Source organism: Rana temporaria, chromosome 13 (assembly GCF_905171775.1).
Source record: "Rana temporaria chromosome 13, aRanTem1.1, whole genome shotgun sequence".
NCBI classification, from domain to species: Eukaryota; Metazoa; Chordata; class Amphibia; order Anura; family Ranidae; genus Rana; species Rana temporaria.
Genome location: NC_053501.1, coordinates 118,561,196 through 118,579,482, shown reverse-complemented (window position 1 = coordinate 118,579,482; position 18,287 = coordinate 118,561,196). Strand labels below are relative to the sequence as shown.

General features: G+C 43.9%; 1 protein-coding gene across 1 annotated transcript; it reads left to right on the top strand.

Moving 5' to 3' along the window:
• Positions 1 to 373: 373 nt before the first annotated feature.
• On the top strand, positions 374 to 15,278 carry RAB13 (RAB13, member RAS oncogene family). The gene is made up of 8 exons (XM_040332487.1): positions 374 to 545; positions 7,456 to 7,516; positions 10,495 to 10,555; positions 12,525 to 12,602; positions 12,893 to 12,982; positions 13,579 to 13,644; positions 13,813 to 13,863; positions 13,954 to 15,278. The coding sequence occupies exons 1-8, from the start codon at positions 422 to 424 to the stop codon at positions 14,026 to 14,028; spliced, it is 606 nt and encodes a 201-aa protein (XP_040188421.1). The 5' UTR covers positions 374 to 421; the 3' UTR covers positions 14,029 to 15,278.
• The last annotated feature ends 3,009 nt before the right edge of the window (positions 15,279 to 18,287 follow it).

The following is an 18,287-nucleotide window of genomic DNA, read 5'->3' as shown; positions in this document are numbered from 1 at the left end:
GCACAGGGATGGTGGGAACCCCTCATAATGGGCACAGCGGGTGTACAGACCCGGGAACTCATTTGATAAAATGTTGCGATTTCAGGGAATTAAGTTATCTATCCAAAGAGTTTATCTCCAGCCAGACAGGCTCTTGCAGTACCTAATCGTTGGAGATTGTACAATCAGATTGTATTGTGTATGGTGAGTTCACTTTAATCAATGGGCCAAACACACAAAGTGTCCGTTGTGGGCGGAGTGCCGCTTTAGTAGAATTCCCGGGGGTGTGTCCTGACTCCTCTTCCTATGTTTTCCCGTCTCTCAGGCAGCCAATGCTGAGTTGTGTGCTATGCGGGCTCTCCCCCCCCCCTCCTCCCCCTCCCCCCTCCTCCTCCTCCCCCATCTCCACCCTCCTTCCTCCCTCTCCTCTCTTCCCTCAAACATGGCGAAGTCCTACGATCATCTCTTCAAACTTCTTCTGATCGGGGACAGCGGGGTCGGGAAGACGTGTTTGATCGTCCGCTTCTCCGAGGACAGCTTCAACAGTACCTACATCTCCACCATAGGTGAGCCTCCCCTCCCCCACCACCACCACAACTTCTCTCCGCATTCCCAAAAAATAATAATAAGTCCTGTCCCGTCCTGTCTGACTTCCCAGGACGCTGCTGCGACTGTAAGCTCTGCGGGTCAGACTTCGTCCTCCGTCGATCTCCGCCTGTCCCCGCAAAGGTTCTTTCAAAAAGATCGCCGACCCTTTTTTTATTTTTTTGGACGATAATTATTCGTCCTTAAAAAACAATCCCCCCGATTGGTCACTTGCCGGCAAAACAAAAACATTTGAACGTTGTGCCCAGTTTGGGCTGAGTTTAGGGAAACCCCTCCGCGGGTCAACGACCTCCGTACAATCACCGCGCTGGATTTCAGAATCCTGTCCGCACTCTCGTTTTTTATTTTTAAGATTTAGAATTTTACTCTTTTTGTCGGAATCTCTCTATAATGGATTGGTCAGATTCTCTCGGGTCAGTTTTTCAGACTCTATCTGGTCGGTTTTGATGGAAACTCTCTCTGGGGTCGGTTTGGTGGAACCTCTCGTTGGTCGGACCCTCTGGGGTCGGTTTGGTGGAACCTCTCGTTGGTCGGACTCTCTGGGGTCGGTTTGATGGACTCTCTCTCTCTGGGGTCGGTTTGGTGGAACCTCTCGTTGGTCGGACTCTCTGAGGTCGGTTTGGTGGAACCTCTCGTTGGTCAGACTCTCTGAGGTCGGTTTGGTGGAACCTCTCGGTCAGACCCTCTGGGGTCGGTTTGATGGACTACCTCTCTCTGGGGTCGGTTTGGTGGAACCTCTCGTTGGTCAGACACTCTGGGGTCAGTTTGGTGAAACCTCTTGTTGGTCGGACCCTCTGGGGTCGGTTTGGTGGAACCTCTCGTTGGTCGGACTCTCTGAGGTCGGTTTGATGGAACCTCTCGTTGGTCGGACTCTCTGAGGTCGGTTTGGTCGAACCTCTCGTTGGTCGGACCCTCTGGGGTCGGTTTGATGGACTCTCTATCTCTGGGGTCGGTTTGGTGGAACCTCTCGTTGGTTGGACTCTCTGGGGTCGGTTGTCATGGACTCTCTCTCTCTCTCTCTCTCTCTAGGGTCGGTTTTGGTGGAACCTCTCGTTGGTTGGACTCTCTGGGGTCGGTTTGGTGGAACCTCTCGTTGGTCGGACTCTCTGGGGTTGGTTTGATGGACTCTCTCTCTCTATCTCTGGGGTCGGTTTGGTGGAACCTCTCGTTGGTTGGACTCTCTGGGGTCGGTTTGGTGGAACCTCTCGTTGGTTGGACTCTCTGGGGTCGGTTTGGTGGAACCTCTCGTTGGTTGGACTCTCTGGGGTCGGTTTGGTGGAACCTCTCGTTGGTCGGACTCTCTGGGGTTGGTTTGATGGACTCTCTCTCTCTATCTCTGGGGTCGGTTTGGTGGAACCTCTCGTTGGTTGGACTCTCGGGTCGGTTTGGTGGAACCTCTCGTTGGTCGCACTCTCTGGGGTTGGTTTGATGGACTCTCTCTCTCTATCTCTGGGGTCGGTTTGGTGGAACCTCTCGTTGGTTGGACTCTCTGGGGTCGGTTTGGTGGAACCTCTCGTTGGTTGGACTCTCTGGGGTCGGTTTGGTGGAACCTCTCGTTGGTTGGACTCTCTGGGGTCGGTTTGGTGGAACCTCTCGTTGGTCGGACTCTCTGGGGTTGGTTTGATGGACTCTCTCTCTCTATCTCTGGGGTCGGTTTGGTGGAACCTCTCGTTGGTCGGACTCTCTGATGTCGGTTTGGTGGAACCTCTCGTTGGTCGGACCCTCTGGGGTCGGTTTGATGGACTCTCTCTCTCTGGGGTCGGTTTGGTGGAACCTCTCGTTGGTCGGACTCTCTGGGGTCGGTTTGATGGACTCTCTCTCTTTCTGGGGGTCGATTTGGTGGAATCTCCGGAGTCGGTTTGTTGTCGGAGATCTCCTTGTGATGTGAGTTGGGTTCCTGGTTGTTGTGTCTCTCAGTGAATCTCTTTATCTTCTCTCTGATGCGACGTCATCCGGTTACTTTGTTTCCATCTTTTGTTATCAGATGATTCTCCGCACCGTCGGCTGTTTGATGGACTACCTCTCTCTGGGGTCGGTTTGGTGGAACCTCTCGTTGGTCAGACACTCTGGGGTCAGTTTGGTGAAACCTCTTGTTGGTCGGACCCTCTGGGGTCGGTTTGGTGGAACCTCTCGTTGGTCGGACTCTCTGAGGTCGGTTTGATGGAACCTCTCGTTGGTCGGACTCTCTGAGGTCGGTTTGGTCGAACCTCTCGTTGGTCGGACCCTCTGGGGTCGGTTTGATGGACTCTCTATCTCTGGGGTCGGTTTGGTGGAACCTCTCGTTGGTTGGACTCTCTGGGGTCGGTTGTCATGGACTCTCTCTCTCTCTCTCTCTCTCTCTAGGGTCGGTTTTGGTGGAACCTCTCGTTGGTTGGACTCTCTGGGGTCGGTTTGGTGGAACCTCTCGTTGGTCGGACTCTCTGGGGTTGGTTTGATGGACTCTCTCTCTCTATCTCTGGGGTCGGTTTGGTGGAACCTCTCGTTGGTTGGACTCTCTGGGGTCGGTTTGGTGGAACCTCTCGTTGGTTGGACTCTCTGGGGTCGGTTTGGTGGAACCTCTCGTTGGTTGGACTCTCTGGGGTCGGTTTGGTGGAACCTCTCGTTGGTCGGACTCTCTGGGGTTGGTTTGATGGACTCTCTCTCTCTATCTCTGGGGTCGGTTTGGTGGAACCTCTCGTTGGTTGGACTCTCGGGTCGGTTTGGTGGAACCTCTCGTTGGTCGCACTCTCTGGGGTTGGTTTGATGGACTCTCTCTCTCTATCTCTGGGGTCGGTTTGGTGGAACCTCTCGTTGGTTGGACTCTCTGGGGTCGGTTTGGTGGAACCTCTCGTTGGTTGGACTCTCTGGGGTCGGTTTGGTGGAACCTCTCGTTGGTTGGACTCTCTGGGGTCGGTTTGGTGGAACCTCTCGTTGGTTGGACTCTCTGGGGTCGGTTTGGTGGAACCTCTCGTTGGTTGGACTCTCTGGGGTCGGTTTGGTGGAACCTCTCGTTGGTCGGACTCTCTGGGGTTGGTTTGATGGACTCTCTCTCTCTATCTCTGGGGTCGGTTTGGTGGAACCTCTCGTTGGTCGGACTCTCTGATGTCGGTTTGGTGGAACCTCTCGTTGGTCGGACCCTCTGGGGTCGGTTTGATGGACTCTCTCTCTCTGGGGTCGGTTTGGTGGAACCTCTCGTTGGTCGGACTCTCTGGGGTCGGTTTGATGGACTCTCTCTCTTTCTGGGGGTCGATTTGGTGGAATCTCCGGAGTCGGTTTGTTGTCGGAGATCTCCTTGTGATGTGAGTTGGGTTCCTGGTTGTTGTGTCTCTCAGTGAATCTCTTTATCTTCTCTCTGATGTGACGTCATCCGGTTACTTTGTTTCCATCTTTTGTTATCAGATGATTCTCCGCACCGTCGGCTGTCATTGTCATTCTTCAGCTTCTGTTTTGTGGATTTCTCGGCCGCTGATGGATTGTTGTTCACCGTCTGACTATTTAGAGCTTCGCCGATTGTTTTGGGATTAAAGTCCTTACTGCTGATCAGCGTTTTCCTCCAGAGTATCCAAAGCCAAAATGTTGTGTGGTGTTTTTTTTTTTTTTCTGTTTTATTTATTTTTTTGTTTTTATTATTATTATTTTTATTTTTGTTGGGTCATTGGTGTCCCATAGGGGAGATTTCCCTTCACTTCCTGTCCCGTAAACACAACAGGAAGTGAGAGGAAATCCCTGGTTGTCCCCAATGAAAGGTTGTTTGTCTGTTCTGGTGACAGCGCGGCCGGTCACTTTGCCGGAGCGCAGAGCGCACACATCAGGCGCTTTCTCGTTGTCACCGCCGGGACGCGGGGTGATGTCATCGCACAACAATGGCAGGAACACAAGCTCCTCATCACTTCACCGCTCCAATCAGAGCTCTTCCTTCCTCCCCTTCCCCCCTCCCCCCCATGAGCTAAATCACTTCACCAGAATTTCACTAAAATTCCTAAATTTTGAAAAATTTTGTCAGAATGCCGGGGAGAAATTTTATTTATTTTTTTTTTTTTATAGGGAAATTTTATGTAAATGGCTCGTGAGGATTGTTGTTCACTCTTGCTGTTTTTTTATTTATTTATTTTATTTACATTTTCCCTGTAAAAAAAAAAAATATGAAAAAACCCAAACAAACATTTGTGGGTTTTAACTTTTTTATTTTTTTTATTTTGGCAAAATGCAATAATAAAACACACACAAAAAAAAAGAAAAGAAAAGCGCTTTGTAAAGCAACATGAGAAAAATATTCTTACAATACACATACACACTTTAATTTAAAAAAAATATATATATTTGTTTTTCATATTTTGCTTTGTATTTTATTTATGTATTTTTTTGCAATAGGTAAAACCCTGCAAATATATTTTTGTGCGCTGTTGCTTTTTTTTAAATTTATTTTTCCTCTTTTACCCTGTTAAAAAAAAAAAAAAGACATAAAATAACAAAATACAACAAACAGTACAGGATTGACCAATAGATAAATACCCGGGTGATTTTAAGTACAAAACATTTTTAATGGAGCAGGAGGACCATTCAATTATCCTAAGACAACGAAGAGGAATTTTTAATTTTTGCTGCTGAATGAAAAATTCTTATCTTTTTACCGATTGGTCGGCTGAATTTTGATACCATAGCTCTACATTCCCCAAATGGCCCGACGGTTAACCATTAGTCAGACCTCCCCGGCCCCCGTCACCTATCACCGCCGTGCGGAATGTCACCGTCTACAGAGTTCAGGATGTACTGAATGACCCCATTTTTTTTTTTCACCGCCTCGCTTTTCCGCCCCCCCCCTTTCTAACGCATTTCTGGTGGTCACAGCTGGGCGCACAGTGCAGCTCACGATGGTTTACATTTTTTTTATTAGTTTTCTTATTTATTTATTTTTTTATTTTACTTTCATTATTTAAAAAAAATATATTATTTATTTTTTCATTATTATATATTTTATATATATATATATATATATATATATATATATATATATATATATCTCGATATAGATATATATATATATATATATATATATAATCTATCTATATCTATATAGATATAGATATATCTATATAGATATATATATATATAGATATAGATAATATATATATATATATATATATATATATATATCTATATCGAGAGAAATATATATATATATATATATATATATATATATATATATAAAAAATATATAATAATGAAAAAATAAATAATATATTATATATAGAAAAAGAAAAAAAGAAATTTTTATATATATATATATATATATATATATATATATATATATATATATATATATATATATATATATATATATATATATATATATATATATATATATATATACATTTCTTTTTTTCTTTTTCTATATATAATTTTTTTTTATACAAAGGGGTCAATTCACTAACAGTTGAATAACAGCAAAAAAAAATTAAAAATGCAGAAAAATAACGCTTGAGGTAAATCAGTTGTGAAAGCGCAATTCACGAAGAATTTCGCATTAAATACGGAATGCAGTGATTTGTTCGATTTAGCTGCGATTTACCGCATTGAGCTGGTTGCTATGGAGCAGGCTGGAAGGCCGGCCGCCACGCACTTAACAACGGATGACTCATCAGCTGCCTTCGGCTCTGGTATGGATTCTTAGAGGAACGCCATGCCAAAATAAAAAAAAATAAAAAATGGCGTGGGGTCTTCCCCAAAATCTATACCAGACCCTTATCCGAGCATGCAGCATAGCAGGTCAGGAATACATACAATTTACATTCATACTGCCAAATTTTTATATATATATATATATATATATATATATATATATATATATATATATATATATATGATACAATAAATATTAATAATAATAACATATAATATTTATATTAATAATAAAATATATAATTATATTAATACATATTATATATATATATATATATATATATATATATATATATATATATTTTTTTTATTATTATTATTATTAATATAAATATTATATTTATTATTATACAGGATTTATATAGCGCCAACAATTTGCACAGTGCTTTACAACATCGGGGAAGACCGTACAATTAAATACAGAAGGAATCAGAGGGCCCTGCTCGTTAGAGCTTACAAACTAGAAATATATATATTTATTATTAATATATATATATATGTGATATATATTTCTAGATAATATAATAATAATAAATATATATATATATATATATATATATATATATATATATATATATATATATATATATATTTATTATATTATTAATATTAATAATAAATATATATATATTTCTAGATTGTATGCTCTAACAAGCAGGGCCCTCTGATTCCTTCTGTATATATATATATGTGTGTGTATATATATTAATAATATTTATATTATTATTTTAATATTTATATTAATAATTATATCATATTTTATATTTATATTAATAATAATAATAATATAAATATTATATATTTATTAATAATAATAAATATGTGATATTTATATTAATAATAAATAATATTTATATTATTATTAATATATTTATATTAATATGTAATAAATAATTTATATTAATAATTATAATAATATAAATATTATATATTTATGATTATTATTATTATTAATAAAATGTAATAAATAATATTTTTATTAATATAAATATAAAATATTTATTATATATTATTATTTATTATTAATAAAATATATATATATTTTGATTATTACTATTCTTTATGAATTGAACTTAATTTACTGCATGCAATAATTTATGCAAATGAGTCACATGACTGTGTTTATCGCACGCGTGAAACGTTCGTGAATTGACCCCTCGTTACCTTTTTTTCTATATATTTTTTTTTTTTTTGCTTTTAATTTCTCTGCAGGAATCGACTTTAAAATCCGAACCACGGAGATCCAGGGGAAGAAGATCAAGCTGCAAGTTTGGTGAGAGAATTCCCCGCCCCCTCCTCCTCCCCCTACCCCTCCCCCTCTCACATCCTCCAATGGGCTGCCTTTAGGATTCAGGTTTTCATGCCGTCACCCACCCAGAATGAGGCCGGACTCCATCCAGTTGGCAGGGAGGTCGCGAATGCCAATGGGCGGGTCCGGCCTCATTCTGGGCGGGTGAGGGCATGAAAACCTGAATTTTAGTTTGGCTTTCCTGGAACTCGGACAGCTGCTTAACCACTTCCCGCCCGCCGCATGTAGATATACGTCAGCAGAATGGCATGGACAGGCACATTGGCGTACCTGTACGTCCCTGCCTAGACGTGAGTCGGGGGTCTGATCGGGAACCCCCCCCCCGCTACATGCGGCGGTCGGATTTCCGCGGGGAGCGATCCAGGACGACGGCGTGTGTATTCGTTTATAGACGCTCCGTCGCGATCGCTCCCCGGAGCTGAAGAACGGGGAGAGCCGTATGTAAACGCGGCTTCCCCGTGCTTCACTGTGGCGGCGTATCGATCGAGTGATCCCTTTTATAGGGGGACTCGATCGATGACGTCAGACCTACAGCCACACCCCCCTACAGTTGTAAACACACATGAGGTCACACTTTGCTGTGAAAATGACAATGGTCCCAAAAATGTGTCAAAATTGTCCGAAGTGTCCGCCATAATGTCGCAGTCACGAAAAAAATCGCTGATCGCCGCCATTAGTAGTAAAAAAAAAATAATTAATAAAAATGCAATAAAACTATCCCCTATTTTGTAAACGCTATAAATTTTGCGCAAACCAACCGATAAACGCTTATTGCTATTTTTTTTTACCAAAAATAGGTAGAATAATACGTATCGGCCTAAACTGAAGAAAATTTTTTTTTTTAAATGTTTTTGGGGATATTTATTACAGCAAAAAGTAAAAAATATTGCATTTTTTTCAAAATTGTCGCTCTATTTTTGTTTATAGCGCAAAAAAATAAAAACCGCAGAGGTGATCAAATACCACCAAAAGAAAGCTCTATTTGTGGGGAAAAAAGGACGCCAATTTTGTTTGGGAGCCACGTCGCACGACCGCGCAATTGTCTGTTAAAGCGATGCAGTGCCGGATTGTAAAAACCCCTTGGGTCATTTAGCAGCATATTGGTCCGGTCCTTAAGTGGTTAATAGCTAAAAAAAAAAAAAAAACTTTATTTACAGATGTTGGCGTTTTGTTGAGGACTTTGCCCCGTTCCTGTCGGTCACTTCCTCCTGTTTTATATCATTTGGGTGAACGCCAATCCTCCCCAGATGGAGGAAATGTGTCCTACCGGGCTACAGGGGAATCCAAGGCTTCGGGTGGCAATAACAAACCCCCCCCCCCCCCAGTGTGGAAGTCTACGCAGCTTTCCTTTTCGCCCTTCTTTTTGTTGTTCTGCTGATCTCCTGCAGCCTCTTTGCAGCCACTTCCTGTCTCCATACCCTCCAGTGATGGAATTTCTCAGGGCGAGTTCCCTGATGGTGACACCAGGGGGCAATGTCTGTGTCGTGTGATTTGATGTGGACGCTTGTAGTCACCATGGGGAGCCCCTGTGATGGGGTGACAACCCCGGAGCACAGTGTGGGGGGGCAGGACACAGCGTTGTCACCCGATAACGGGAACATTTCATTGGTTGGGCTTTCAGATAGACACCTGCAATTCGTTTCGTTTAGAATCAGTTTTTTTAACGAATTTTGATGAATTCGTTAATTCCGAAATTTCTGAATTTTTCAATTTCCGAAATTAGGAATTTTTCAAATTTAGAATTTCGGAAATTCGAAAATTCTAAAACTTCTAAAATCTGAAAATTAAAATTTCCGAATTTCTGAATTTACGAATCTCTAAATTTCTGAATCTCCGAATCTTCTGAATTTACGAATCTCAGAATTTCAGAATTCTCGAATTTACGATTTTTTGAATTTCTGAATTTACGAATCTCATAATTTCTGAACTTACGATTTTTAGAATTTACGAATCTCAGAATTTCCAAATTTATGAATTTCCAAATTTATGAATCTCTAAATTTCTGAATCTCCGAATTTCTGATTTTTTCAAGTTTCCGAATTTACGAAAAAAGCAAAAAACAAATGAAAGGAAAACAAAGAAATTTTTCGGCAGTGCCCCTGTGTACTTCCAGACATGACGAGGTGTCCGTCTCTCTCTATTGTCTGAACACAATGTGTGGAATTGCCCCTCCCGGTGGGGGGCGTGTTTCTAAAATAAAGACAAATAATTAACCTCAATTCCCCCCCTGAGGGGGGTGGGGGAGGGGAGGGGTATCTGTTTAATGACAGATGGGCTATCGGGGCGAGTTGCAGAGCAAATAATAAATACTGCCTACAGGAAATGTCACCAATGTGTCCCCGTGTCATCATGTCTGCTTTAATCCCTCCCCCCATCCTCCTGGGTGTACAGGCTCCTCCCCCCTGGACTGAAACCGATTTCTCTGATGTCACCGCACACTGCGAGCTTCTCACCATGTGCATTAGAAGCTGCAGATAGAGCCCCGCCTCATTTCCTTTCCCTGGCAACGCCTCCTTTCATTAAAGCTGGGACAAAAGGGGCAGAAGGGGGGGGCGTGTGCCCCAGACTCAGTTCTACAACCTGACTGTCCATGGCCCCGCCCCCTTTCAATATTTTGGATTTCGGTTCTGTCAATCATGGAGGCTCAGCATCACATGTGGGCGTTGTCTATGCAAGTAGAAGCGCGCTTGGGTAACGCCCACTCCTCCAGATTGACACCCGCCCATCGAGGCATTTTAATATATTTGCATAACTCCTCCCACTGCTTGCATCAGGACTGAGGAGCACTGTGATGTAATCGGGAAGCTATGTACTGGCCCCTCCCACCAGCCAGGATCTACCCGCCCCCCGGGGGTAAAAGAGAACGACATTGGCCGGTTGTATGGGGGGGAGAATGAGTGACGATCGATATTTATACAGCATTTCCTTTCCTCCTCCTCCAGGGACACGGCCGGCCAGGAGAGATTCAAGACCATCACTACAGCGTATTACCGGGGCGCCATGGTGAGTACCGCCCCACCCCCCACCGGACTCCGAACATTACCCTCCCCCCCTACACCCCTATGGAACCGAGCAATGTTTACATTCCTGTTATGGGCGCTTCCTTATTCAGTAATAAGCTTTTCATTACCAGGATTATAAATTATACATCAGCTGTCTGATCAATGTTTATAAACAATGTTACTTTGTATCTCTCTATCTCCCGTCTGATCAATGTTTATAAACAATGTTACTTTGTATCTCTCTATCTCCCGTCTGATCAATGTTTATAAACAATGTTACTTTGTATCTCTCTCTCTCCCGTCTGATCAATGTTTATAAACAATGTTACTTTGTATCTCTATCTCCCGTCTGATCAATGTTTATAAACAATGTTACTTTGTATCTCTCTATCTCCCGTCTGATCAATGTTTATAAACAATGTTACTTTGTATCTCTCTATCTCCCGTCTGATCAATGTTTATAAACAATGTTACTTTGTATCTCTCTATCTCCTGTCTGATCAATGTTTATAAACAATGTTACTTTGTATCTCTCTATCTCCCGTCTGATCAATGTTTATAAACAATGTTACTTTGTATCTCTCTATCTCCTGTCTGATCAATGTTTATAAACAATGTTACTTTGTATCTCTCTCTCTCCCGTCTGATCAATGTTTATAAACAATGTTACTTTGTATCTCTCTATCTCCCGTCTGATCAATGTTTATAAACAATGTTACTTTGTATCTCTCTCTCTCCCGTCTGATCAATGTTTATAAACAATGTTACTTTGTATCTCTCTATCTCCCGTCTGATCAATGTTTATAAACAATGTTACTTTGTATCTCTCTATCTCCCGTCTGATCAATGTTTATAAACAATGTTACTTTGTATCTCTCTATCTCCCGTCTGATCAATGTTTATAAACAATGTTACTTTGTATCTCTCTATCTCCCGTCTGATCAATGTTTATAAACAATGTTACTTTGTATCTCTCTATCTCCCGTCTGATCAATGTTTATAAACAATGTTACTTTGTATCTCTCTCTCTCCTGTCTGATCAATGTTTATAAACAATGTTACTTTGTATCTCTCTATCTCCCGTCTGATCAATGTTTATAAACAATGTTACTTTGTATCTCTCTCTCTCCTGCCTGATCAATGTTTATAAACAATGTTACTTTGTATCTCTCTATCTCCTGTCTGATCAATGTTTATAAACAATGTTACTTTGTATCTCTCTCTCTCCCGTCTGATCAATGTTTATAAACAATGTTACTTTGTATCTCTCTATCTCCTGTCTGATCAATGTTTATAAACAATGTTACTTTGTATCTCTCTCTCCCGTCTGATCAATGTTTATAAACAATGTTACTTTGTATCTCTCTATCTCCCGTCTGATCAATGTTTATAAACAATGTTACTTTGTATCTCTCTCTCCTGTCTGATCAATGTTTATAAACAATGTTACTTTGTATCTCTCTCTCTCCCGTCTGATCAATGTTTATAAACAATGCTCAGACAGGAAATAGACATACAAAGGAACATTGTTTATAAACATTGATCACAGGAGATAGAGAGATACAAAGTAACATTGTTTATAAACATTGATCAGACGGGAGATAGAGAGATACAAGGTAACATTGTTTATAAACATTGATCAGACGGGAGATAGAGAGATACAAAGTAACATTGTTTATAAACATTGATCAGACGGGAGATAGAGAGATACAAAGTAACATTGTTTATAAACATTGATCAGACGGGAGATAGAGAGATACAAAGTAACATTGTTTATAAACATTGATCAGACGGGGGATAGAGATACAAAGGAACATTGTTTATAAACATTGATCAGACGGGAGATAGAGAGATACAAAGTAACATTGTTTATAAACGCTGTGTCAGATGGTTGTCGATATTTAGGGGAGGGGCCACATTTAGAGCGTTTCTTTGCCGCGCCGGTGATTCGGTTTTTCCGTGTCTTTCAGGGGATCATCCTGGTCTATGACATCACAGACGAGCGATCCTTCGAGAACATTCAGAACTGGATGAAGAGCATTAAAGAGGTGAGATGATTGGCCTATCAGAGGGGGGTGTGGTTAGCACCACTGTGATGTCAAATACTCATCCCGATGCGGCCAATGAGAATTCACCCCAAGCTAATTTCCCCGCCCCGCCTCCACCCATCAACATAGAGCCGCCTCCTCTTCCGCCAGCCTGAGTTTTTAGCCCCAATTGTAGGGAAGGAAACGTATCGGTTGTGGGCGGAGCTTCCCCTGAAGGGCGGTCAGTCGGTGTCACATGACAGGCGGTGACGTCACGCCATCATATTTTTTTTTTTTTTGTCTCCTGGCAGAATGCGGCTGCGGGGGTGGAGAGGATGCTTCTGGGGAACAAATGCGACATGGAGAGCCGGAGGAAAGTCCAGAAGGAGCGCGGCGAAAAGGTAACGCACAGCGGCCGAGGGGGGGGGGGGAGGGGACTGAAGATGCTGAAACCCGACATCAGGCTTTCAGTAAAAGGGGGGAGGGCACACCTGCCGAAACCAGACATCAGGCTTTCAGTAAAAGGGGGGAGGGCACACCTGTTAAAATCAGGCTTTCAGTAAAAGGGGGGAGGGCACACCTGTCGAAACCCAACATCAGGCTTTCAGTAAAAGGGGGGAGGGCACACCTGCTGAAACTAGACATCAGGCTTTCAGTAAAAGGGGGGAGGGCACACCTGCTGAAACTAGACATCAAGCTTTCAGTAAAAGGGGGGAGAGCACACCTGCTGTAACCCGACTTTGGGTTTTGAGTAAAGGGGGGGAGGGCACACCTGCTGAAACCCGACATCAAGCTTTCAGTAAAAGGGGGGAGGGCACACCTGCTGAAACCTGACATCAGGCTTTCAGTAAAAGGGGGGAGGGCACACCTGCTGAAACCCACCATCAGGCTTTCAGTAAAAGGGGGGAGGGCACACCTGCCGAAACCCAACATCAGGCTTTCGGTGAAGGGGGGGAAGGGGGAGCTGCTCTGTAACATTTCTTGTTCTGTTCCGCAGCTCGCCAAGGAACACGGGATCCGCTTCTTCGAGACCAGCGCCAAGTCCAGCCAGAACGTGGACGAGGTAAGAGAAGCCGCAAACCTCACCGTTGTGCCATGGAAGGGGCGGGGCTGCAGGAACAATGTTTAGAGGGTGGAGTTTAGAGGGTGGATTTGGGGGGGGGTGGGGTTCCCCTGATGTGTGCCCGTGATAATGCCGCCGCTGACCCTCTCTTTCCGTTTTCCTCAACAGTCATTCAACTTCCTGGCCACAGACATCCTGATGAACATGACGCGGAGGGCGGTAAGTGCTGATTGGACGCCGGTCACATGGCCCCTCCCCTCTGAGTCCCCCGGCTGACCCCCCCTCTTTTTCTCTCTCCTTATCCCGCAGGGTCACGGCATGAGGGACCCGGTGGATTTAAAGAGCCACACCAAGAAGGGAAGCAGCAAGTGCTCGCTGGTGTAAAGGCCTGGCGGGGCCGCCGTCCCGGCGTCGTATCAGAGACTTTAGGATCCAATAAGAGACAATTTGGTGGGCCCCGCCCTCCAAGGGGTGTCACACCCCCCCCCCACATTGTTTAGTTTAGATTAAATGGGCGGGGGAGGAGCTGCCACCTTGCGCCTCAGAGCTCCGCCTCCGCTAATGTCCGCCATGTTGTTACAGATTTAAAGGGGGGGCTCCCCTGAGAGAAACATGGCCGCCACCGTCCTTGGCTTCTGGGGTAGTCGGGACTCCCAAGTCGAAGGATGACCATGACAGCCGGGGATCCGGATTCCCGGAACATTCCCCCTTCTGTAAGAAGTTTGATACATTGTGGCGGATCCCCCTCCGACGCCCAATCCCTCTTTTGTGCCAGTTCTTGAAGTATTCGCCGCACCCAATGGGTAAACATTCCTCCCCCCCCCTTTTTAAAGGAAAAACCTTCTGAACATTCCAGATGGATACTTCAAGAGCCTGGAGAGGAAGAATGATCGCCATGACTACTATTACGTACGGAGGCGGCTCCCTGAAAACGTTGGCGGAGGACGAAACTCGTCAGGAAGCTCCCTGAAAACGGAGGACGAAACTCGTCAGGAAGCTCCCTGAAAATGGAGGACGAAACTAGCCAGGAAGTGCTCCGCCCCAAATCCGTGATTGCAGTATTATTATTTTTTGGGGGGGGAATCATTAAGTGGCCCCCCCCGCTTCCAAGACTGTGAGCCTGTCCCCAGAAATGACGGCTTTCTATTGGAGAAGCTGGAGGATCAGAGGGGGAGGGGGGCAGCTGTTACAGGAGGGTCCAGGGAAGTGTCCGGTGCATGCTGGGAGTTGTAGTGCCAAGATTTGGAGGATTGTGCAGGTTTTTCGGATAAACTGATTGGATTTTTGCTTTTCTTCGGGCCAATGAGACGAAGCGAAAAAAGGGAAACCGGGCCACCAAGGAGAGTCTCCGCCCACTAAGGACAGCTTTTCTTCTACACGGCCAATCAGGGGCCGCCTCCTCTTCTTTTTTTTTTCTCCTAGAAGTGATCGTCTGGCAGCAAACTTTATAAATCTTACCTTATATGGGCGGAAGGCTCTGATTGGTGGAAAACTTTTATTTTTTTTCTCTAGAACTGGAGGCGGAGCTGACGTCCCATTGGTCGGATCGCTAGTTTTGGTTACTGTACAATGCGTCTTGTTAACATGTTTTATGTCTTTGTATGAGGAAAATACAATTTTCTAACATTTTGTTACTCTGTGTCTCTTCATTTCCTTCATGTGGAAGTCCGGGGGCCCCAAATACAACCAATTGGACCCATAGACCTAGAAAGTGGACCTGTTGGACCCATAGACCTAGAAAGTGGACCTGTTGGACCCATAGACCCAGAAAGTGGACCTGTTGGTCCCATAGACCTAGAAAGTGGACCTGTTGGACCCATAGACCTAGAAAGTGGACCTGTTGGACCCACAGACCTAGAAAGAGGACCCGCTAGACCCATAGACCTATACAGTCGGCCTGTTGGACCCATAGGCCTATAAAGTGGACCTGTTGGACCCACAGACCTAGAAAGAGGACCCGCTAGACCCATAGACCTATACAGTCGGCCTGTTGGACCCATAGGCCTATAAAGTGGTCCAACAGGTCCACTTTCTAGGTCTGTGGTCCCAACAGGTCCTCTTTCTAGGTCTATGGGTCCAACAGGCCCACTGTATAGGTCTATGGGTCCAACAGGTCCACTTTCTAGGTCTATGGGTCCAACGGGTCCACTTTATAGGTCTAAAGTGGACCCGTTGGCCCCATAGACCTATAAAGTGGACCTGTTGGCCCCATAGACCTAGAAAGAGGACCTGTTTAGATCCGCTATATCTAACAAGTCCTCTGTCCTCATTATAGGTCTGAGGCCCCGTACACACGACAGAGGAACTCGACGTGCTTGGCACGTCGAGTTCCTCGTCGAGTTTTGGGATGAAGCCGCCGAGGAGCTCGGCGGGCCGCCTTCTCCTATAGAACAACGAGGACAACGAGAAAATAGAGAACATGTTCTCTATTTTCTCGTCGAGTTCCTCGGCGGCTCCATCGAGCCAAAACTGTACAGACGACAGAGATTCTCGGCAGAATCCGGGTTTTGACCGAGTTTCTCGGTGAATTCTGCCGAGAAACTCTGTCGTGTGTACGAGGCCTCAGTATATAACAGGCCCTCTTAATAGGTCTAGCAGACACTTAGAACTCTAACTAGCGCCTGTTAGACCTATAAAGAGGACCTGTTAGGTGGAATAGGTCCTCTTTATAGGTCTAAGTATCTAACAGGTCCACTTTATAGGTCTAACAGGCCCTAGTTAGAGTTCTAAGTGTCTGCTAGACCTATAAAGTGGACCTGTTAGGTGGAATAAGTCCTCCCTTATAGGTCTAAGTATATAACAGATCCACCTTATAGGACTAGCAGACACTTAGAACAATAAAGAGGACCTGTCCAACCCATGACTAATTCATCATTTTGCAAACTGATTTCTCCTGCTCCATAGATTTGTATCTATTAGAGGAATCCGCATCAAGGACCTCTGAGTCCAACAAGTCTGAACTGAGGCTGAGGAGTGCGGCTGCCTTCTGTGGACGGAGCTCCTTCTTTTTTTATTATATACTTTAAATTGGTGACAGGTCCTCTTTGTTGGCTCACGTGACTCAGTCTTACTTATTCCTTAAAGCTGAAGTTTAATCTGTTTATATTTCCTCTTCCTTTGTCTCTTCCCTTCCCTTTTCATCACATACCTTATTATAGTCTCAGTGATGTCATCAACGGGTCTCTGTGCTCCTCTATGCAATGCAGGGAGATCATGGCTGATGGGAGGGGCCTGTACATGGCTTCCTGATTACACCACCCCCCCCCCCCTGGCTTCAGTATCCCTCTCAAGAGCTCTCAGCAAGTGGGAGGGGTTATGCAAATATCTAAATGTCTTGAAAGGTGGGTTTCAGTCTCGAGACGTGGGCGTTGCCTTTGCAGGCAGACCGCCCCCACACAAGGATGCCGAACCTCCATGATTGAAAGAACTGAAGTCCAATTAATGAAAGGGGGCAGGGCGGGGGGCTAGGGACAGTCAGGCCGGGTGACTTGTCGTTAAGGTTCCCCTAACGAGAAAGTTTCTTTAAGGACTGCGCAGGCGCAATCCTTGCCGACGGAAATCTCCGAACCTCGGCCGGCATCCAGGCTCATTCTTTAACATCCCCGTGGATTGGAGGATGTTAAAAAAGAGCCAGGAGGCGAAGCGAGGACGTGAGGCCGACTGGCCACTTTCCTCAAAATCCACGTCGCCCTGGATGCCGGCCGAGGTTCGGAGAATTCCGTCATTAGGGATTGCGCCTGCGCAGTCCTTAAAGGAACTTTCTCGTTAGCCGGAACCATATCGGCAGATCACCGGCCCCAAATAACTTGGCACCTAAGGCATGATAAAGTGGCCTTTTGGTGATTTTTAGCTCCCCTTATGTGGCAACCAATGACGGTCCAGGGAGGAGATTTCACACTTAGAAAAGCAAACCTCGGAGTTCGTTTTATAACAACTTGAGAAAAATATTTGATTCCCCAGGATTTATAAATTTACAGTGTTGGGTAATAATGATGAAGTCATAGGTCAGCTGAGAGGCCTTGTAACTGCGACATCGTCGAAATGTGGCGAGCAGCAGTTCCTGTCGTGTCCACACGAGGGCGCCCTGCATTATCTTCTAACAACAAGCTCGGTGACTCGACGGCTTGCAGTTCCAGCTATGGGCCACACGAGGGCTCCAAACATACATTATGAATTATCACCATAGTGTGTATTTATTCTAATAATTATTTTTCGTTTATCATTTTTATAATGGTATAAAAATATAACGGTGACATTTTTTAGGTTGATAAAATATTAATATTATTATTATACAGGATAAATATGGCGCCAACAGTTTGCACAGCGCTTTACAACATGAGGGCAGACAGCAGGGTTAGAATTCAATAAAGGAGGAATCCGAGGGCCGATTATTAATCATAAATATTTATTATTATTATTTACTATTAGAAGGCCACCCTTTTGTATACCATTCATAAAAATATATATATTTTTAAGGCATTTTAATATTATTTACTATACACACAGTATATATATATATATATATATATATATATATATATATATATATATATATATATATATATACACAGTATTATAGATTTTAAAAAATGGAGGCGTCTAAATGACCACTTTGTGAGTTGCCCCTGCTCTATATATATAAA